This window comes from Mustela lutreola, chromosome 1 (genome assembly GCF_030435805.1).
Source record: "Mustela lutreola isolate mMusLut2 chromosome 1, mMusLut2.pri, whole genome shotgun sequence".
Classification (NCBI taxonomy): domain Eukaryota; kingdom Metazoa; phylum Chordata; class Mammalia; order Carnivora; family Mustelidae; genus Mustela; species Mustela lutreola.
Genome location: NC_081290.1, coordinates 184047861 through 184071009, shown reverse-complemented (window position 1 = coordinate 184071009; position 23149 = coordinate 184047861). Strand labels below are relative to the sequence as shown.

General features: G+C 40.4%; 2 protein-coding genes across 5 annotated transcripts in view; both read right to left on the bottom strand.

Moving 5' to 3' along the window:
• The window catches only part of LOC131835831 (carotenoid-cleaving dioxygenase, mitochondrial), a 108598-nt gene extending 97554 nt beyond the window's left edge, over positions 1 to 11044 (bottom strand). For 2 of the 3 annotated variants that reach the window (XM_059180573.1, XM_059180609.1), the window contains exon 1: positions 10737 to 11044. The gene's annotated coding sequence lies outside the window, so the exon portion shown is untranslated. The remainder of the gene's footprint in view (positions 1 to 10736) is intronic. The other variant, XM_059180622.1, reaches the window with a different exon arrangement.
• Positions 11045 to 11457: 413 nt separating this feature from the next.
• Positions 11458 to 23131, bottom strand: SDHD (succinate dehydrogenase complex subunit D). 2 transcript variants are annotated; one of them, XM_059180750.1, is made up of 4 exons: positions 22975 to 23131; positions 19244 to 19360; positions 17443 to 17587; positions 11458 to 12449 (listed from the first exon to the last, which is right to left on the bottom strand). In XM_059180750.1, exons 1-4 carry the CDS (start codon positions 23024 to 23026, stop codon positions 12284 to 12286), a joined length of 480 nt encoding a protein of 159 aa, XP_059036733.1. In that variant the 5' UTR covers positions 23027 to 23131; the 3' UTR covers positions 11458 to 12283. The 2 variants fall into 2 exon arrangements, with proteins under 2 accessions (XP_059036733.1, XP_059036743.1); XM_059180760.1 differs by lacking the exon at positions 17443 to 17587.
• Positions 23132 to 23149: the final 18 nt, after the last annotated feature.

The following is a 23149-nucleotide window of genomic DNA, read 5'->3' as shown; positions in this document are numbered from 1 at the left end:
GTATGGAAACTCCAAGTCCCTACTCCCTACCCCAAAGTTTTCTGCAAATTCCTAGAAGACATACATTCTCATGGTCACTTCTTCCTCCAGTGAATTGGTACACAGCACAGTCTGTGGACCATCGAGGCATCGAACATGTGCTCTGCAATAAGGATATTGCTTTGACCCTGATAGAAATTTACTTCTGATACAATTTCTAAAATAAAACACTCAATACTCTTGCAAGACATAGTAGACATTATTGAAAATCTGTGTTGGACAAAAGAATGAACTACATTGTAAAAATGCAAAAAAAAAAAAAAAAATCTTCAAATTGTACATGGACACCCTTGTCCGTTTTTGGGTCAGTCCACAATTAGGAATTCTTTTCACTGGCTACTATACTCATGGCCCCCCAGATGCCATCCGCACTCCATTTTGCCACCTCTTTTCTCATCTATCCCTCTGATCTCTCCTTTTTCCAAGTCCCTTCCTGGATTAGTTCTACGAACTTCAAATTCTTATTCTGTTTTGCAGAACAATTTAGCTCCCCTCCGTCTCTTGCCCCAAAACTTGGGCTTACGTCTACACTGACCAATCTACTGCATGCTCAGAGCAAAACATTTTCATGTAACTAATGTTCTCAGAAGATTTCTTTGTGTGTTGGCCTCATTCTCTCAGTTGTGGTTATACAACACATTTTTTTCCCCTCCATTGCATCATCATTCAAAATTTCATAGAGTATCAACATACTTGTCTCCAAGTCCATCTGTAGTGCTCAAATGCTAACTGAGTCAGTGAACACATATTCTGGAGAAGAAGGATGACAGCTCCAGATTACAGCACTCTCCAGGCTGAAAACAAAATCTGAGATCCCCAGACTATGTCTACTCACTAAAGAAGCCTACCCAGCTAATTTCATCAAAGAATGAAGAACAGGAAGAAGACAACCCCAGCAGAATGAAAAAACACACACTACCTATGCAATGTTGTTTTATTTCTTTTTTAATCTATTTTTCTGATCAGAATAGGTATTCATTGCCAAAAAACACACATCATAAAAATGTATAATGTCATCACTGATAATAATATGGCAAACACACACACAATTTTCCAAGCAAAATTGGAATGAAACTGTAATAACCACTGCACTGTTTTTAATTAAAATGTAGAAATACATCTTAACTTACACATCTTAACTTAAAGGTTAAATGTTTTTTATGATGTTTGTGCTTTGAGGGGAAGACTTAAACTACAAAGAACATTCTACTACAATTACTCCTTTAAGCTTGAAGCGTTATATCCAGATTATATCCAGACACACGCCGACTATATCATCATCACTGAGCTAAGGACACTTCTTTAATGAGCTGTATTAGCCCGGAAAAACAATCCAGACCATTAAGGCATGGTAAAAGATCCACATGCATTGTCATTTCTTTGAATCTCTTAAATAGATCTCATTTGCTGCAACCTAGCTGAAACTAGGATCTACAATTGAGATGTAAGCCTTTTGTCAAATCCTCCCCTTCTGCAGTGCCTGGATGGCTCGACTCTTGATTTCAGCTCAGGTCATGACCTCAGGAGCCCTGAGTGGAGCTCTATGCTCCACGCAGAGCCTGCTGTCCCTCTCTCTCTGCTCCTTTCCCTACTTGCGTGTTCTCTCTCTCAAATAAAATCTTTTTAAAAAAAATCCTCCCCTTCCTCATATGTACTGTTGTCTAAGTTGGATAGACACCTAGTTCACTGATTTTCAATCTTTCTTCCCTTGTTATAAGGCTATAAATAGCATCTAAAGAGGTCTTTGTAAGAAACAAGTTTTGCTATATATTATTTTTTAACTGTATAATTTCTATTATTATCTAATTTCCACTACAACTCATTCTTTGACCTTTGAAGTATTTTAATGTATCTCCCTTACTTTATAAATGTATCACACTAGGGAATTGTTTTGGCTATCTTTATTCTTATGAAATTTTGATTTTAATGCCATGGTCAGAAAAGGTGATCTGGGGGTGCCTGGGTTGCTCAATTAGGCATCCAACTCTTGATACCAGCTCAGGTCTGGATCTGAGTCATGAGTTCAAGCCCCACGTTGGAGCCTACTTAAAATAAAAAAGAAAGAAAAAGTGATCTGTATAAAAAAGAAAGAAAGAAAGAAAAAGAGGGACGCCTGTGTGGCTCAGTGGGTTAGGGCCTCTGCCTTCGGCTTGGGTCTCGATCCCAGGGTTCTGGGATCAAGCCTTGCATCAAGCTCTCCACTCAGTGAAGGGAGCCTGCTTCCTCCTCTCTCTCTGCCTGCCTCTCTGCCTACTTGTGATGAAAAAATAAAAAATTTTTTAAAAATTAAAAAAAGAAAAAGATAAAGGTAATCTGTATGATATTCATTCTTTCGTATTTATTAAGGCTTTTTGTAGTCTATACAGGTCAGGTGTCTTCTTGAAAAGAATGTGTATTCCCCAATTGCTGGATTCAAAGTTCTACATATATCTACTAAATCAAGCTTATTAATTATATTGTTTAAATCTTCTATGTCATTATTAACTTTTGTCTAATTGAACTATCCATCTCTGAAAGACACCTGAAATTTTCCATACTTTCTTGTAGAATTCTGTCAATTTTTGTTTTAGAAATTTTGAGGCTGTGATTAACAGGTACATACACATTCAGGATTGTTAAATTATTAGTGAATTTTTTATATTTTATCACATAATGACTCTCTTTAACAATGCTTTTTGCCTTAAAGTCTACTTTGAATGATATAAATGTAGATGGACCAGCTTTCTTTTGGTACTATATTATATTTTTCTGTTCCTTTACTTTCATCCTTTCTATACTCTTATATTTTAGGATTATCTGTTATGCAATATATAGCTACATTTTGTGTTAGTTCATCTAAGAATCTCTCTATTTTAACCAATGAGTTTAACTCAGTTATCCTCTGAGTGATCAGTGCTCTACCTGGATTTACTTTTACCATCTCATTTGGGACAATTTACCATACATTTCTTCCTTTTCCCTCCTATTCTTTAGTTAGTGAATTATCCTTGGGCACCTGGATAATTCCTAAGAGAATACAAAACATTGGTTACCAATCACAGTTTTAATATACCTTTAACTTTATACATTATAGACTATTGATTAACATGTTTAATAGAACGTCCCTATGCTCTTGGGTGATGTGTTTTCTAAGGTACTCTGTACATCAGCTCTGTCACCTGCCTTCTGGTTTTCTGTCTGTAAGGAAATAGAAACTTATTGCTGTGGTTAAAGACTAACTAATCTAACTAAAGTAATTAATATGGATGATCAAAACTATAGTAGATGTAGGAGATGCAATAAAAGAATATATAAATTTGAAAACAAATGGATATTATTTGTCTATGTATCAAAGGAATTTCTATAGTTTACTAAGGTAGAAAATTCAGTAAGATACATGTATTTGCCTAACATGCTAGGACTAATTACATTTTAAAGCTAAAGGCAAAAGTTTGAAATCTATTACCCATTTGTGTATTTGCATATGTATAACCATATACGTAAGAAGACATATTAGTACTAAAGATTAAGATGGATCTTTAAATCTGGTTTTTGTGCCTCTGTCACTCTCTTGAATCAGTCTTCTCTCACTACCTTTTTTAAAAAGATTTTATTTATTTGAGAGAGAGAGAGAGAAAGTGAGCAGAAGCAGGGAGGGGTAGAGAAGCAGACACACCACTGAGCCGGGAGCCTGACCCAGGGGTCCATTCCAGGACACTGGGATCACAACCCAAGCGGAAGGCAGATGCCCAACTGACTGAGTCACCCAGGCACCCCTATTTTTTTTTTTTTTTTAAAGATTGTATTTATTGGGACGCCTGGGTGGCTCAGTTGGTTAAGCAGCTGCCTTCGGCTCAGGTCATGATCCCAGGGTCCTAGGATCGAGTCCCACATCGGGCTCCTTGCTCTCCGCAGGGAGCCTGCTTCTCCCTCTGACTCTGCCTGCCATTCTGTCTGCCTATGCTCGCTCTCGCTCACTCTCTCTCTGACAAATAAATAAATAAAATCTTTAAAAAAAAAAAAAAAAAAAAGATTGTATTTATTTATTTGACAGAGAGAGAACACAAGCCAGGGTAGCAGGAGAGGAAGAAGCAGGCTTCCGGGAACATGACCTCAGCCAAAGGCAGATGCTTTTTTTTTTTTTTTTTTAAGATTTATTCATTTGACAGACAGAGATCACAAGTAGGCAGAGAGGCAGGCAGAGAGAGAGGAGGAAGCAGGCTCCCTGTCGAGCAGAGAGCCCGATGTGGGGCTTGATCCCAGGATCCTGAGATCATGACCTGAGCTGAAGGCAGAGGCTTTAACCCACTGAGCCACCCAGGCGCCCCAAGGCAGACGCTTAACTGACTAAGCCACCCAGGCACCCCCTTACCTCACTTCCAAAAAAAGCTTTCTGTTGTATAAACGTTATGTCATCACTCTAAAGCAAGATGTTTCCTTGTATTTAAATATCCTTGATTATGCCTACATATAATAGCCAATTTTCTCTGACAATTTTCATTTCTTAAACACAAGGTTTACATTCAGAATAACAAACTTGTTAAGATGCTTTTTAGGGACACCCTGGGTGGTTCAGTTAGTTAAGCATCCGACTCAGGTCATGATCTCAGGGTCATGGGATCCAGCCCTGCTTTGGGCTCAGTGCCAGGTGTGGAGCCTGCTTAAGGTAGTCTCTCTTTCTGTCTCTCTCTCATTTGCTCTTCCTCTGCCCCTCCCCTGCTTGTGCCCATGAGTACTGTGGCTCTCACTCTCTCTAAAGTAAATAATCTTTAAAAAGTCGGGGGGAGCCCTTTTATACCCAAATGTTTTGGGGAGTATTCCAGGTGGCTATAATTTTCCTACTTTGTGAAAGAAGAAATACTAAAACCAATTAGGCATGTTTGGTATTCCTCATATCCTGATTAGCTCAAACTCTGTATGAGCTGAACTTAAAATGTCCCAGAGCTCTTCCCAAGGGATATACATGTTTGACAGGCCTTTCCTTTTTTAATAAACTTTGTTACAATAATCTCTAACTTTGGGCCTTCCTAACTATGCTAAACTGTTTGTATTGTAAATCAAAGACAGGATTGTGTTTTAGTGATGCTTACTTTTAAAAGTAGTAATCAGATAAGTTATCTTCTAAAATATTACTGCATTGTCTGCTTCCTTTATAATTATTAAATGCTATTCCAATGTAAATCTAGCTGCCTTACTTCCCCTCCCTGATAAAGAATAATTTTGATATTGTTCAAAAGCTCTTAATCTCTAACTACCACCAAGTCCTGGTGTAACTGATACTATCCTGCACAACCCTGATATATTACCATTTGATGATGACTCATAACTTAAAAAAAATCAAGGTATACTTTGTGCTAAACATGTTGTAACTTCTGAAATATTGTTTTGGAATCTTTTGCAATCACCATCCCATTCTTGCTAAAGAATTAAGGATTCAAGTCCATACTGTCTATGGATAAGGATTTAGTACTGCTTGAGATTTCAGCATTGATTGTGCAATCAGGAGTGTTCTGGGGCAGCTGCCTGGCTCAGTTAGTAGAATATCAGCTCTTGAACTCAAGAGTTGTGACTTTGATCAAGCCCCAAATTAGGCATGGAGCCTACTTAAAAAAAAAAAAAAAAATTCTAACCTTAGGCAATGCAAACAAAAACTGAAATTATTTTCCTGTTGACAACACCCAAAGAAAGTTTCCATTACTAAAGTTCACTCTAAAGTTAACACCATAAACCTTACTATCATACAAAGAGCCCTTTCCAGCATTTCCTGCGTATTTTAAAGGCTATTGTTCAGATTTCTATATAAGGACTATCTCTAATGTAACACTGCCTTCAACGAAGGTGAGAGGGTGGGTAAGGGGAAAGGCATTTGCTTTGTCAAGGCTGTTTTGTACCGCTTGGTAATTCCAAAACTACCTCCAGGCTGCTATTATTTGAGCTGAAGAAAATATAATAATAACCCAAACTGGGGCACCTGGGTGGCTCAGTGGGTTAAGGCCCCTGCCTTCAGCTCAGATCATGATCTCAGGGTCCTGGGATCGAGTCCCGCATCGGGCTCTGCTCAGTGGGGAGCCTGCTTCCTCCTCTCTCTGCCTGCCTTTCTGCCTACTTGTGATCTCTGTCAAATAAATAAATTAATTAAAAATAATAATAATAACCCAAATTACAGAGACAAAATTAGTTTAAACTGTACAAAAATATTAGTCAAAGAAATTTTTACCCAGGAGGCTCAACAAGTGGTAAAATTTTATTTTAATTATAATCTAGAAAACAAGATCATTTGAACATTAACAAATGGATTTTTTTATCAAGTCTTAATTTAAATTCTAGTTAATTAACATATACAGTAAAATTGGTCTCAGAAGTAGAATTTAGTGATTCACCACAAGTGCCATCCTTAATACCCACCACCCGTTAATTTAGCTATCCAAATTATAACCCTTTAAGTACTTTTATCTTTGTTTAAGATTTTATTTATTTGAGAGAGAGAGAGAGAGACCAAAAAAAGCGAGAGAGAGTGCACCAGTGGGAGGGAGGAGCAAGGAAGTGGGAGAAGGCGACTCCCCACTGAGCAGAGAGCCTGACATGGGGCTTGTCCCAGAACCTTGAGATCATGACCTGAGCCGAAGGCAGATGCTTAAGTGACTGAGCCACTCAGGTGCCGCAATCCTTAAAAGTACTTTTATTTATTTATTTTTAAGGATTTTATTTATTTGACAGAGAGAGATCACAAGTAGGCAGAGAGACAGGCAGAGAGAGAGAAGGAAGTAGGCCCCCTGCTGAGCAGAGAGCCCGATGTGGTGCTGGATCCCAGCACCCCGGGATCAGGACCTGAGCCGAAGGCAGAGGCTTAACCCACTGAGCCACCCAGGTACCCAGTACTTTTAAATAATAGTTCTGAACTTTCGTGCTTAGACTGAAACTTTCCTTAGTTCTAAGTTTTATGCCAAGGCCTAATGACACTCAATTTACTTTTTTTTTTAATGTTCTATTAGTCACCATACAGTACATCACTAGTTTTTGATGTAGTGTCCCATGATTCATTGTTTGCATATAACACCCAGTGCTCCATGCAGTCTGTGCCCTCCTTAATACCCAACACAGGTCTAACCTACCCCCACAATTTACATTTTTAAAAATCTCCATAAACTCTCATATGAAGTTGTTATACAAAGACCCCATGAGGCTGGGCTTGACTCATCCTCTAACAGATTCCATAGTATGTTCTAATTGTTATGTTAAAAAAAAAAAAAATCTCATACACATAGTCTGTATGCCCAACCTAAAAGCTGTTTTTCTGAAAGGCTTATCATCAGACATTTTTGTGCCTCCCTCACCCCGGCCACCCGCATGATATACAACTAGGACACTAGATTTATTAGAAGAGATACCAGTAAAAGTCAGCCTTGGAACCACACTGTAAGTGACCACCTGAAGTACTGTTAACCTCACACAGAGTTCTCAAGCTGCAGGCAGGCCACAGCCATGGATACATTCTACCCAGGGTCACGTAGGGATATCCAGACCCACTGCAGATGGACCCTGACATCCAGCTATAAGGACTCTGGAGAACAGACAACTTTCCTAAACAGACGTCTACGGACCAAGATTCTCTGGATTGAGAGCACCGGGTGCAGGGATACCTTCTCCGAAGATTCTCACCCCCGATCTGACTACTGACTTGTACTTAAACTTCCATCTCATTTTGTTCATAGTCTGTGTCTGAAAATTCTGCCAGGATCTGAATTCTCTGTGGGTTGGTTTCCGTTTGATCTGTGCTGACAAGTCTTGTTCGGGGTGTTTCCTGTAGGTATTATGATTTTTTGCTGGAAGGTCACATTCATTAGAACTTTGTGGGAATTTTCAAGGCTTGGAGAAAACTTCCTCCAGAGAAAATTTGTTTACTTCCTACCAGTGACCTGGGACACCACCAACCCAGGTAAATGTTAAATTAGCAGCATGTATCCTTTTTATAAACATGCGGATAGTATGAACTCAGGCCACAAACTGGCATAAGGACTTGGCCCCTTAGCCACATGCTCTCAGAGATGCTCTTTCCTCCAATCAGAACCACGGCAAGTCAGACAAGTTTCTCCTCTCTCTGCTTTTGAAGGTAAAAACTATTTTTCTAACTCACCCCCCTCTGAGGGTAAAACTCTTCAGGGTTCCTAGTTTTAGGGAGTTTCCAAATTAAACTCCAATTTGAGCCTAGAGCTTTGTTCCTGACCTCTATGTTACCTTCTTAAATCTAGAGCTCTAGGCCACCTGAGATGAGAAAATGATCTCAGGGCAAATGATTTACCTCCTTATGCATGCATATTTTGTTCTGGCTTGAGAGCATTTCCTGGAGCAAGATGACTCATGTTTTAAAAGGTGCTTTGGATTTAACATTCCTAGATGCATTGCAGCAAAATAATTTCTAAAAATTTAGTCTGTCATATTGCCAAAAATCTTTTTTTTTTCAAGATTTTTTAAAAATTTTATTTATTTGGGGCGCCTGGGTGGCTCAGTGGGTTAAGCCGCTGCCTTTGGCTCAGGTCATGATCTCAGCGTCCTGGGATCGAGTCCCGCATCGGGCTCTCTGCTCAGCAGGGAGCCTGCTTCCCTTCCTCTCTCTCTGCCTGCCTCTCCGTCTGCTTGTGATTTCTCTCTGTCAAATAAATAAATAAAATCTTTTAAAAAAAAAAATTTTATTTATTTGACAGATAGAGATCACAAGTAGGCAGAGAGGCAGGCAGAGAGAGAGGAGGAAGCACGACCCAAGCTGAAGGCAGAGGCTTTAACCCACTGAGCCACCCAGGTACCCCCCAAAATAGAAATCTTAAAATTCTATCTCTTCCTGGATATCTTATAAATTCAAAGCTTTGGTAGTGACCCATCCCTGCACTGTCATTATCTAATTTTCCTCCAAAAAGGAATGACCACTTCCCATCCATCTATTCACAACAAAGAAATTGAACATATACTCCTTCCTCTCTTGATCTTCACACCCCAGTATAGCTCTTATTGATTCTAAGTTCTAAACATCTCTTAAATTTGTTTTCTTTTTCATTCTGGCAACTACTGCCTTTCATCATCTTTTCTGTGTTGCTGAAATAATCTAACATTTCCATGCTTACCTCCCTCAAATGTATACCTGACACAGCTGCCAGCATAACCTATTTAAAATAAACATGCCCAGGGCACCTGGGTGGCTGAGTGGGTTAAGGATCTGCCTTTGGCTCAGATCATGATCTCAGGGTCCTGGGATAGAGCCCCGCATCGGGCTCTCTGCTAGGCAGGAAACCTGCTTCCCTTCCTCTCTCTCTGCCTGCCTCTCTGCCTACTTGTGATCCCTGTCTGTCAAATAAATAAATAAAATCTTTAATAAATAAGTAAATGAAATAAAATAAACATAACCATGTCATTTGCACACTTAACCATCTTCAGTAACTCCCCACTGCCATCAAGACCATTTCAGTTACTTATCATGGCTTGGAAGGTCCTTTATCATCAGTTCCCCCGTGCTGTAGTCACACCAAATGATGCGCCCTCTTCTGCTTCCTTGGCCACCTGTCAGCTCCTTTACCTTTCAGATACCAGGTCAAGACTCCTCCAGGAAACTTGCAAGCAAATTCTAACTGCACCTCTCGTTAGATCACTGCTGTGCTGACCTATTACTGCACTTACCAGTGTACTGCCAGATACAGTATATAACTTAGCTGTTGTCCCAATGGAACCATGAATTCCTTTTAAGGGCAGAGGACTTCTCTCTTTACTCACAGTACCTGTCACAGTGCCAATTACATGAAGTACTTACTATCTGTCAGATGAAAGAATGAATTTTTTCATTTCTGCACCTTTAAAATTGAGTCCTACTTTCTGCTGCCATTAGAGTTCAGGCCCCTTCTTCCTTTATCCTCCTCCATGTCCTTCTGCTCTAGGTTACCAACCTTCCTCATGTCACCTAAATCCTCTCTAAAGCACAGTTCTAATCATGTATTACTTAGCCTCAGAAACCTACTGCTGTTAGCGCCCGCCTCATGTCCCCTGCTGCCTCAGCAGCTCACAGCAACCCAGTGATTTCCCACAGTGACAGCTCCGTACTGCCCTTGTTACAAAAACAACTGGGACCTGGAGCAGGCAGTACCCAATCAGCCTCCACTCGAACTCCTCAGTCCCCATCTAATGAAGCTTACTAGCATTAGACAGCTTTCCAGAACCAACTGTGGTCCAATGGTGCCGGCGACAGCTATAGGATCCCCATATTACCCAGTCCCTGCCCTCCCCATTTCAACTACATGGAAAACTCCACTTTACAGCAGTGGTCTCCTGGGGGCTGGGCGGGGGTGGGGGGAGAGAGAAACGATTCGAGGGGGGATCATTGTCTATAGAGAACTTTAAGCCAATAATAAAACTGACGAAAGGTCAGTCTGCTTTTTATCTTCGTCACAAGCCAACAATCCAAAACAATGTCAGTCTTACTACTATTTTATTAGTAATTTAATTACATATGTTACTGTATTTCTCCCTGCCAAAGCACACTGGCCCACCACCACCACTCCTGGGTGAGCCACTGCTATTCCGGCATCACCCCCTTGGGAGCCGCTAACCACCCCGAAACAGAAATAATCACCTTTTCCTGAACACTTAATATCCACCTAAGTCTCCGACAAGGCCATAAGCACATTAAGGGGAGCTTATCTTTAGCCCCTACTACAGACATTCATGAACACACTTACCCTCCTAGCCAGCTCCCCTTCAATAGTCTGCCTCAGCTGCCCAGTAAGGTCTTCTGTGAGGGAAACACGCCAAGTCCCAGTTCCTCTACGCTGCTAGGAGAAACAAACCATCATGCCTTACACTCACCCTCAGATCAAACTAACTGCATCCAGAATGTAATTTAAATTCCAAAGGCTGGCATTTACAGAACATCAAAAGCTGGACCTCCTAATTCCTACTACAGTTGACCCTTAATGTGGGGGTTAGGGGAACCGACACCTCACACAGTCAAAAGTCGATGTGATGCCCCCAAAACTGAACTACTAATAGCCTACTAATGATGGAAAGCCCTACTGATAACATAATTAACATATATTTTTATGTTATATGATTTATATATTATATTCTTTAAACTAGAGAAAAAATATTAAGAAAATCACAAAGAACAAAATAAATTTATAGTACTGTAGTAACAACAAAAAAACAAAATCCACATTTATAAGTGGACCAGAGCAACTGTGTTGCTCAAGGGTCAAATGTATTTAATCTTTATACTCTTCTCATACCAAACTACTCATACTCAGTATATTTTTGCCTATTACACATAAGTATTTTTTGTATTACAGTACTTTGTAATTTACCTAACTGCTTAGTCCTAGAAAGAAATTTAAACAGTCCTGTTTTATTGGTGTATATGCAACAGACACCAAGTTCTCCTGAATTAAAAGTAGGGACAGTTAATACAGAAAAGAGAATACATTTTTATTATATAGAATTTTATTTAAAAAAAAAAAAAACTTTATTCTCATAGAATACATTTTCACATTAGAGATTCCTACAATGGGAAAATAACAATTTATTACTTACAGTTTTATTTTTGTAGACAGATTTTAGGACAAGTAAAATAAACACATTTGAGGATTAATTCTTGGTTTAGAATCTACATTACTTTAATACATCTATGAGGGGACCTCTTCCCTACATGGAACTTCTCTATACAGAAGCTCTGTAGGCGCTTCTTTCCAGGATTTAAAAATTAATAATATAAAATATCAGAATTTCCTAATTTTAAAGTTTCCCTTGGACATGTAACCCTCAATAACTGGTATTGAATGAACAGAGAGGGAGATTTTCAAAAATTAAACACTAATTTTCTGCAAAGTCTTTACTTACGAATTAACAGGCTTTCCCTTTCTCCATCGTTCCAGGACAAAAGACAAGTATTGTCAGGTATTGATAGTAATAAAGCTGAATTCCCTTTAAGAATTTGATATGCTAACAGGCAAAAGCTCATACATAATGGTTAGTTATGCTATGAGTTTTGTGAGAAGCTGGAAGAAAACCCCACAAACTCAGAACAAGAAACCCAGTCTCCAAATTTCTGGAATACAATTCCTCTTGAACCTTTTTATCAAAGACTAATTTCTAAAAATAACCAGGTGATTAGAAGAGGTTTGTCTCACCAATGGACTTATCTGATATTTCCTCCTTATCGTGAGCTGAATGGCATGACAGAGCAGAGGCAAAGAGGTGTACAATCAATTCTCAAGGTATTAAGTCAAAAAGGTCAGAGCTTCCACAGCATGGCAACAGCTTTGCAGATGCCCACGTCATGATAGTTGAAATAACAAAGCCCAGCAAAGGTTAGAGCCGAGAGTGCCAAAACGCCTGCTTTGACAGCTTTCTGCAAAGCATCCCCTCGAACGTAGTCAGTAACCACTTGTCCAAGGCCCCTAAAAAAAAAAAAACACAAAAAAAAACAGTGCAAAAGAAAAATCACAAGTCAGAAGACTATATGGCTAACCTGACTGCAAAAAACTGTCAGGTTCGACATACAACTCATAGTAACAGGAATCATAAACCAAAATGAAGGAACCAAGAGTCTCCTAATAATACAATAAAGACCTCTCTATTCTTTAGATTTAATTTTCCAGTTATTTGTATCAAAGATAGCAGTTAATTACCATTGTATTTACAAAATCTTGGGGTTTGGGTTTGTTTTTTTTTTTAACTAAAACAAACGCTCAAGCGGCACCTGGGTAGCTCAGTCAGTGCGGCATGTGACTCCCGAGTTCAGGATCATGAGTCTGAGCCCCAGATTGGGTGTAGAGATTACTAAAAAAAATAAATAAACTTTAAAACAAATGCTCTATAGAGTCTTTCATTAATTCAAAAAAAATCTGTGAAGCAGATATTGTGTATGAAAACCTGTTATAGAAGTTGAAAGAACAGCAAAGACAGCATCCCTGCCCTTATGGAACAGATTCTAGTGAAGGAGGGGGAAAAAGGGTTATGTTTTAAGTAGGGAGTAATCTAAGTAAGTAGTGACCTTATTTTATTATTAATAATAGCTTTATGAGATGTAATTCACATGCCATGGAATTAACCCTTTTAAACGATCTCTAAAGCCAGTGTGGGGCTCAAAATCACAACCCTGAGATCAGGAGTCACACACTCCTCTGACTGAGCCGGCTGGTTGCCCACAATTAACCCTTTCAAAGTGGCTTTTATTTTTATTTTTATTTTTTAAAGATTTTATTTATTTATTTGACAGAGAGAGATCACAAGTAGGCAAAGAGGCAGGCAGAGAGAGAGAGAGAGAGGAGGAAGCAGACTCCCTGCTGAGCAGAGAGCCTGACGTGGGACTCGGTCCCAGGTCCCTGAGATCATGACCTGAGCCCAAGGCGGCAGCTTAACCCACTGAGCCACCCAGGCGCCCCAAAGTGGCTTTTAGTATAAGCATGAAGTTGCACAACATCATCACTATTTAGTTCCAGAACATTTCATCACTCCCAAAAAGAAACCCCCTATCCATTATTCCCTTACTCAACTAGTTTTCTGTCTCTACAGACTTGCCTTCTCTACAGTTTAGAGAAATCATACAACATGTGGCCTTTTGTGTCAAGTTTCTTTCAGCTCACATCTTCAAGGTTCACCCATGTTGTAGCAGGTATCAGTACTTCAACCTTTTGTGTGGCCAAATAATATTCCTTTGTAAGAATATGCTGTATTTTCTTAAGCTATTTATCAGCTGACAGACATTTGGATTGTTTCTACTTTTTGGTTATTATAACTATTCATCAGGAGATAGACATCTGGATTGTTTTCACTTTCTGGCTATTATAAACACTATGAATATTACTATGCAAATTCTCGTGTGAAGACATATATGTTCAATGCTGAGGGGTATACACCTAAAAGTGCAATCACTGAGTCATACGTACCTCTAACTTTTTGTTAGAACTGCCTAATTTTTCCAAAGTGGCTATAACTTCTTACATTCCCACAAGAGACATATGAGGACTCCAACTTCTCAATATTCTTGAAACAATGTGTTATTGTCCCTATTTTTGATGACAGACATCCTAATGAGTGTGAAGTAGTATCTCATTTTGGTTTGGGTTTGGGAGTTTTTGTTTGTTTTAGGGAGGGAGGGCGAGAGACTCTCAAATAGGTTCCATGCCCAGCGCAGAGCCAGACTCAGGGCTGAACACCACAACCCCAAGATCATAACCTGGGCCCAAATCAAGAGTTGGATGTTTAACCATATGAGCCATCTAGGCACCCACTGATTTGCATTTCTATAATAACAAATGACGTTGTGCATTTTTTCTTGTGCTTATGAGCCATTTGTGAATCTTTAGATAAATGTAATTTTACCTTTAAAAAGTCACTGGCTATAGTATGGTAAATGGACAGTGCAGGAAGAAGGGGGGTGCAAAAACAAACAGAAAACCACTCAGGAGGCAAATAAAGTGCCTTGGCAAGTACTGGCTTAACCTAGCTGGTGAGAGGGGAGATGGTGTGAAGTGACAACTGAGGCAAGTTATGTTTTTAGGAAAGAGCTAACAGAGCTGATGGACTAGATGTGAGATAAGACAAAAAGAAGTATCTAGAATAACTCAGGATTTTTTGGCTTGAGCAACTAGATTTTACGGAGTTAGGGAAGAATAGGAAAGGAGGTGGCTTTGAGGAAAAATCAAGTGAGATATGGGAGAAAGACTGATTCTGGGCCATGTTAAATTTGGGAGGATGATCAGACATCCAAGTGGATTGTGTTAGTTACACAAATGGAAATACAGGTCTGTAGATCAGGGAAAGAGGTCAGATATGAGCTCACCTCAGGAAATTAAGGGAAATTAAGAAAGCGAGACTGAGCCCAGGCAGAGCTTTATTATTCAGAGGTCAGACAAGAGGAGAAGCAGGCATGAAGGACTGAGAAGGTACAGCTAGTGGGGCAGAGGAAAGTAGCATCAAGGAAGTCAAATGGAAATTATTTAAGGAAGGAATGATCAATTAAGTTGAATGCTGCTTAGAGTTCAATTAACAGGAGGACGGAGGACAGCTGGATTTGGAAAAATAAAGGTTTTGGGGGGGACTTTGGTAAGAATGACTTCAGTTATGTAGTTGGGATGAAAGTCCAATTAATGTGGGTTAAGAGAGACTGGATGCTGAGGAATTATAGAAAATTACAGGCAACTTTTTCAAGTCATGATGTGTGTGTGCGTATGTGTGTGACAGAGAGGGAGAGAGAGAGAGAGAGAGAAAGGGAGGGAGGGAGGGAGGAGAAAAAAGGGAGAATTAGTAAGGTTAAGTGGAGGAGTATAAAATTAATGAAAAATAACAATACATTACTTTAAAATGACCTCTTATTCTGACTTTTCATTGATTTAGATGGATCTCCTGCCAAGAACTACGTATTAGAGAAATCTCACTATACTTGTGATCTACACATGCAACAGGAATCCTTTACTTTGAAAGGTCTACCTGGTTAAAGGGTAATTCTCCAAGCCACCCTAGAAAAGTAGGTAAGCAAAAGCCCCTTTAACACTAGCTACAAAATCTTCTGACAAAGTCACTTAACCTCCCTGGGGTTCAGTTTCCACACCTGTAAAGTACAGGGTTGGTTAAGACATTCCCATGTCCTTTCAGCTCTAGCAATACAAAAATGCTTCCCTCACCCACAATATCATAACATCCTTGTAAAACAACATAAAATGAATCACTGAAAGAACAACTGTTACTCGCAAACTTTTCAGAAGGTTCATTAACTTAGAAAAATCTAACAAACTACAGTGAATAAAATAAACAGAAACTAGAAATTCATTCATTCAATAAATATTTACTTAGTGCTATGTGTCAGGTATTGTTCTAGGGACTAACGACACATGAGCAAACAAAAAGTCAAAAATCTCTTCTTTGAGGGACGCCTGGGTGGCTCAGTTGGTTGAGCAGCTGCCTTTGGCTCAGGTCATGATCCCAGCTTCCTAGGATCGAGTCCCACATCGGGCTCCTTGCTCGGCAGGGAGCCTGCTTCTCCCTCTGCCTCTGCCTGCCATTCTGTCTGCCTGTGCTCCCTCTCTCTCCCTCTCTGACAAATAAATAAAATCTTTAAAAAAAAAAATCTCTTCTTTGAGAAAGGGCAAGACTGCACTGTAGTGTCTAAGGACAAGTGGGTGATAAAACTACGATGAAATGCAAAGAAGTGATTAGTATAAAAATCAGGATAATGGTTCCTGGTAGGAGGACGCTGAGCAGTTATGACTGAGGCAGAACACAAGGAAGAAGCTTCTGCAGTTCTAGTTCTTGACCTGGGCAGTGTTATCCTTGTAATAATTCATTAAGCCATGGATTTCAGTCTCGGACTTCTTTGTATCTGTGCTTTCATTCTAACGAAGGGAGACAAGGAGTATAGAAAATAATAAATACATTATATAGTATATCAGAAGGTAATAAGCAATACTGAGAAAAATAAAATCGGGGAGAGAGATAAGGAATGCTGGGAAGGACACCGCAATTGAAATAAGTGGTTACAGGGGCACCTGGGTGGCTCAATGGGTTAAGCTGATGCCTTTGGCTCAGGTCATGATCTCAGGGTCCTGGGATCAAGTTCCGCATCGGGCTCCCTGCTCAGCAGGGAGCTTGATTCCCTCTTTCTCTCTGCCTGCCTCTCTGTCTACTTGTGATCTCTCTCTGTCAAATAAATAAATAAAATCTTTAAAAAAAAAAAAAAGAAAGAAGTGGTTACAGAAGGCTTCATTGAGAAGGTGACATTTCAGATGTGAAGGAAATGAGGAATAAGCCAAACGTGTAATTAGAAAAAGAGGCCAGAAGCAAGAGTAAAAGTAAAGTTCTGAGGCCTGGCATGTCCCTGGCATGTCTAAGAATAATCAAAGCCTGTGAAAATGTAGAAGAGAGTAGCTGGAGAATGAGGGAAGAAACAGGCCAAATTATGTTGGGTCTGTAGACCACTTTAAGAATTCTTAGTTTGAGGGAGGTTAAGAGACTACAAAATATTTTGAGGAGGATGTTTGACCTGACTTAATACTTTAACAGGATCCCTGGGGCTGCTGCGTCAGGAAGACAGGAGGACCAGTTAGGGCACTACTATGGGAATCAAAGATGATGACCAGGTTTGGGGCATGAACAGTTAGAAGAATGGAAATGCCATTAACACAGATGAGCCCGAGTGCTGGAGAAGGAGATTTGGGGGAGAGCAAGAACTTAGTTTTATAACGTTATATTCAAAACGCCTATTAGCCACGGAAGTGAAGATACTGAATAGGCAGGTGGACACATAAACCAGGCATATAAATACCTTACATGTGTTTTAAAGTTATCTATAGGTCTGAATATCTCAACTTCTCCTTCATATGCAGTAATGAGACAAGCTCATAGCTAATAACTGACAGACAACATTGACACTGAAGGAACTGCTGTACTTGCCAGTGACTGTGGAGAGTGAGGGCCGCAGCCAGGGAGTAGTCCATCGCAGAGCCAGGATTCAAATAAGCAGCTGGAATTAGGCCCAGGAGCAAAACACTGACAACCCTCTCACCAGTCCAGTGGAGAGATGCAGCCTTAGAACCAGCTGCGGAAAGGAGGAACCAGACTAGTAAGAGTTGAACCAAAGAATCACACATCTCTCATGTCATATTCAATATTTGCTACAAAATAACCCAGCTGACAGGACAGCAAACAGCATGCATATAAGACTTAGCTCTGAGCATAAAGAGAATAAGATAAAGAAGATATTTGAGAAAGATGCTACCTCCCTTCTTTGAAATTCCTTAACACAGGGTGCCTTGGTGCCTACACAGACTGATTAGAACACTGACTCACTTTGTCTACAGACAAAAAGATACTTCTGCAAAGTACCTTTGCAGAATCACCAATCTCGAACTTTAGTACAATGGACAGATACCTTATGAATACATGTTAATACCACCTGAGAAATTCCTTACAAAATTACTTGTATTTATACCTCTAATATTTAGAATTAGAAGGGAATAAAAAAAATCCTTCGAGGGGCGCCTGGGTGGCTCAGTGGGTTAAGCCTCTGCCTTCAGCTCAGGTCATGATCCTAGGGTCCTGGGATCAAGCCCCGCATCAGGCTTTCTGCTCTGCAGGGAGCCTGCTTCCTCCTCTCTCTGCCTGCCTCTCTGCCTACTTGTGATCTCTATCTGTCAAATAAATAAATAAAATCTATAAAAAAAAAAAAAAAAAATCCTTCGAAAGCAAAATTAAGCCAGCCAATTCGAAAAGTTCTGATACAAACTTTTAGGATTATGATCCTCCTTCTGTCCCATTACTTATAAAGAGCCCAAAACAAATATGGAACACGAGAACTTCTTTTAAATAAGTGAAAAATAAAATGGGCATTACACATTTCTTGGGGAGCCTCTATCCTTTTTTGGTTACAGACCCCTTTGGGACTCCAATGGAAGGATGGAGATATTCTCCAGAAAAATGCACATGGACACACACAGTAAAAACTATGTTTACAACTTCTGGGCCTTTCCTTCAGTACACATACCCCAAAGTAATTTACTCCACTCTGCTAAATTTAACTGAACTTAGCAAAGGAATGGAGAAAGAAACAAAATCTTTTCAAAGATAAAAAGTTCTAAAAAGCAGAAAAATTATGCTTGCCTAATTTCTCATAACTTAGATGCAACTAAATATAAGTTGTTGACTCAAGCATCAAGAGAAGTCTTTATCTCTGCAAAATACAGATCTTTCCAGAGTTTAAAACTGGAAATTAAGAGTTAACTCATTATTCACCTACAAATTTGCTAAAATTCTGACTCCCCAAAAATGCTATGTAATTTTAATATTGACCTAAATAAAAATAAGCCAGTCAATTACAGCTACAAATATGTATGACTTTTTACATTATCTACTATTCCAAAATATTTGGAATATTGGGTCCTCTCCATCAGCTCAAAAAGTAAGATTACCTATATTGTACAGACTCTTTCTACAGAGCTACTTTCTTTAAAAAAAAAAAAAAAAAATTGAAATTTTAACAGGCTTAGATCAGACGGTTCTCTATGAGTATAAATGGCATCATTCAACCAGGCTGGTATTGTCTAATAAAGGTGCAGGCTAGGGAGGTCTTCATCTGACAGAGCTGGACATAAGAGTTCTGTTCCACACATAGGAAATCCTGCCAAAGGCATGAAAATTTGCCCAGATGAAGAGGGCGAGAGCCCAAAAAGCAACAGCAATGAAAAAAAAAACATACAATAGTGGTTGGGTGACAGGTGAATATGCTGTGTTCTACACCATCCTGGGGCAGGCTGGTCCTGAAGAAATGCTGAGACCTGAACAGGTCTGACCACGGGAATTCGGACAAACAGAGCTGAGGAAAGAGACATTAGGGAGGTCATAAACACTTCTCCTTTAACAGGCCTTTCTTTTTTTTTTTTTTTTTTAATTAACATATAATGTATTATTACCCCCAGGGGTACAGGTCTGTGAATCATCAGGCTTACACAATTCACAGCACTCACCATAGCACATACCCTCCCCAATGTCCATAACCCAACCACCCTCTCCCAAACCCCCTCCCCCAAGCAACCCTCATTTTGTTTTGTGAGATCAAGAGTCTCTTATGGTTTATCTCCCTCCAGATCCCATCTTGTTTCATTTTTTCCTTCCTTACCCCCCAAACCCCCGACTTTGCCTCTCAAATTCCTCCTATCAGGGAGATCATATTGATAATTGTCTTTCTCTGATTGACTTAGTTAGCTCAGCATAATAACCTCTAGTTCCATCCACATTGTTGCAAATGGCAAGACTTCTTTTGATGGCTGCATTATATATATTGCCATATATATATATATATATATATCTCACATCATCTTTATCCATTCATCTTAACAGGCCTTTCTAATAACCATAAGCAAACTACTAGGGCCCAAACAGGGGATGACATCTCATCTGCAAAATGAAAATAGTATCTCCCTAGGGTGCTATGAGGTCACACTAAGTTGCCCCCCAAAGATTAAAAAAATCAATGAACCACTTAAGTAAAAGGACTACACTTTTACTAATTTTATAAAGTATATTAAAGGGCGCCTGGGTGGCTCAGTGGGTTAAAGCCCCTGCCTTTGGCTCAGGTCATGATCCCAGGGTCCTGGGATCGAGCCCACATCAGGCTCTTTGCTCTTTGCTCTGCTTCCCTTCCTTTGTCTCTGCCTGCCTCCCTGCCTACTTGTGACCTCTGTCAAATAAATAAAAATCTATTTAAAAAGAAAGTATACTATAGCTCCTTCCTCTTTTCATGTGTTCATCTATTCATCCAACGAACATTCACTACATATTAGAGTATGCTCTAGACTGGAGCAGGAGATAAAAAGACAGACTTTGTCCTCAAGGAATTCAGTCTAGGTTGGGAAGAACATCTATTACCATCTTCCTTTTCAAGATCAGTTTCTGGACATGTACTTTTTTGGGGGAGTGGGGAGAGCAGAGGGAGGAGAGAAAGAATCTTAAACAGGTTCCGCACCCAGCACAAGCCCAACATGGGGCTGGATCTCATATCCCTGAGATCATGACTCAAGCCAAAATCAAGAGTTGGACACTTAGATGACTGAGCCACTCGGACGCCCCTCTTGAACTCATCCTTTTCCATCCCCCTTTAGATTCTATCTCTTGGTTAAAAAATAGACCTAAGTTCACACAACTTCACCACTTACTAGCTGTGAGGTGATGAGCAATTAAGTTAAACAGGCTCTCTAAGCCTCAATGTCCTTATCTGCAAGATGAAAATAGTAGCACTTACTTCATAATACTTTGTTGAAAATTAAAATATTTGGGGTGCCTGGGTGGCTCAGTGGGTTAAGCCTCTGCCTTCAGCTCAGGTCATGATCTCAGAGTCCTGGGATTGAGCCCCACATTGGGCTCTCTGCTCGGTACGGAGCCTGCTTCCTCCTCTCTCTCTCTGCCTGCCTCTCTGCCTACTTGTGATCTCTCTCTCTGTCCAATAAATATATAAAATCTTTAAAAAAAAAAAAAAGAAAATTAAAATACTCAAGGTGCTCACCATAATTCCCAAAATGTCATAAATACTCAATAGAGGGTAACTTCTCTCCTGTGTCTTTGACCTCTCCTTCCTTCCTGTCGGCCATTTCCCACTCACTGATGTAATTTATGTGACCCTTCCCTTGACCCTGTGTCCTCTAATGCCATGCCCTCTTCCCCTGCTCCCTTTCTTCTCTTTCCAACTATGCTTCTTTAAAATGTTGTCTAAATTACCTCTACTTCCTCACTTCCCTATCATTCATTAACTCTGAAACTCATTTTATCTGCACTACAACTGCTTTGATAAGTTGCCAATGGTCTCCGTGTGGTCACATCCAACAATTACTGTTCAGTCTTCATGTTATTGGGCCTTTCCTCTCTTCTTTTCTGATGAACTCCCTTCTAGTCCCCCTTTTGATGCTGACATCCTATATGAGTCTCCTCCTGCATCCACTCTTACATGTTTCCCCAATGTTCTATCATCTGCCCACTGCTCTCCTCATGTCCTAAGCCCACCCTTGGCCATTCTGACCACCCAGCTTATACTATCTGTAAGCCGATGACGCCTCATTCTGTATCTGCAGCCCTTCTTTGTCTCCAGTGTTTCAGAAGTTTAAGTGCCTGCTGGACCTCTCTCCTGAGATACTCTATATGGTCCTCACACTGACCAAGCCAAAAACTAAAACCATCCTTCAACTCACTCTTTCTAGCAAATCTGTCTTCCATTTGTATGTTCCCCACTTTATTTAATGACATCCCAGCTACTCTTTACCTAAAAATCTGTAAGTCATATAAAACCACCCCACATCCCCCAATTGTCAATCACCAGCTCATACTGATATATCTCCCTAACATTTCTTGAGACAGTCTGCTCTTTTTTGTACCATTTCCCAAGGTCAGGACCTCACAGTCCTTGCCTGCACTACTACAACAATGTCCTATCTCATCTTCCTGACTTGTGTCTTAGCCCACTGCCATCTCCTATGATGGCCATGTACCCCAGTGTTACCCAAGGGGCCAATAGAAACTATGTCAAATCTTTCAATGGTGCCCTTTACATCAAGTAAACCCATACTCCTTACCAAGGAAAGTTCTTCCTTGATTTGATTCCAGTTCACCTTTCCAGATTCAGCTCTCATTCCTAACCTTGAGCTTCATGCTCTAATCATATCTAGTTTCTCTCCTACCTGGCAGTTCCTACACCTTCGTCATCACTTTTGCTCATCCCAGTAGTTCCCTAACCCCTGTGGCCTTCCTTAACCCCAAGACACACATACCTCCTCAGGAACCAAAACAGGGCAATTCTTTAAAAACAGAGAGCTAAGTATGTTCCTCCTCTGGAGTGGCATAGCAATACATGTGCAGCGCAAGACTTTTTGCTTTATGTTCGATTATGATTACCTGGGTTTCCCTATAAAAAGGAAAACTCTTCGAGGGCAAGAACTGTTATACAAACATGTATCCCATTCCTACCACGGTGCCTTGTTTAACACAAATGTCCAGTTCAATGATTACTGAAATGATTTCCAGAACCCCCTCTCCACCAACTCCAGAGTAAATGGGCAAGGCCAGACACTGAGGTTCAGAGCCTAACCCCACCCCGATGCGGGGTGGGCGCATTCTAAGGACAGTGAATGGGGAAAAATCAAAACAGAACAAAAAAGAATTCTTAAGAACAGCCTCAGTAGAACTGTAACTTCCAGGAGCTCTTTTTCAGATTACCCTATCCCCGTGTCGGCCCGGAGCGGGGCAGATACGTGCTCGGAAGGACATCTGGGCGCGGAGAGACTGCGGTTATCGCTGTGGTGTAGACCGGGGCCAGATCCGCCAACAGGACGGTGGAGGGATTCCCTGCTCAAAAGGCCTCACCACCCGCAAACAAATCCTCGCCGCACTCCCTTCCCCGGCTGAAGGTTGCCCTAAGAACCTCCCGCTGCCAGGACGCCTCACCTCGGCCTCCTTGGGCACCGCACAGGACACCCAGCCTCCAGAGACTCGCCATCGCTATCCTGAAGCCTCAAGGTCACCCAGCAACCCGGAAGCAGTCCCTCGACAAGTTCCCACCCGGTTACGACACCGGAAAACAGGGAGAAGGAAAATGCTGGGTGAACCGGAAGTCGGGCGC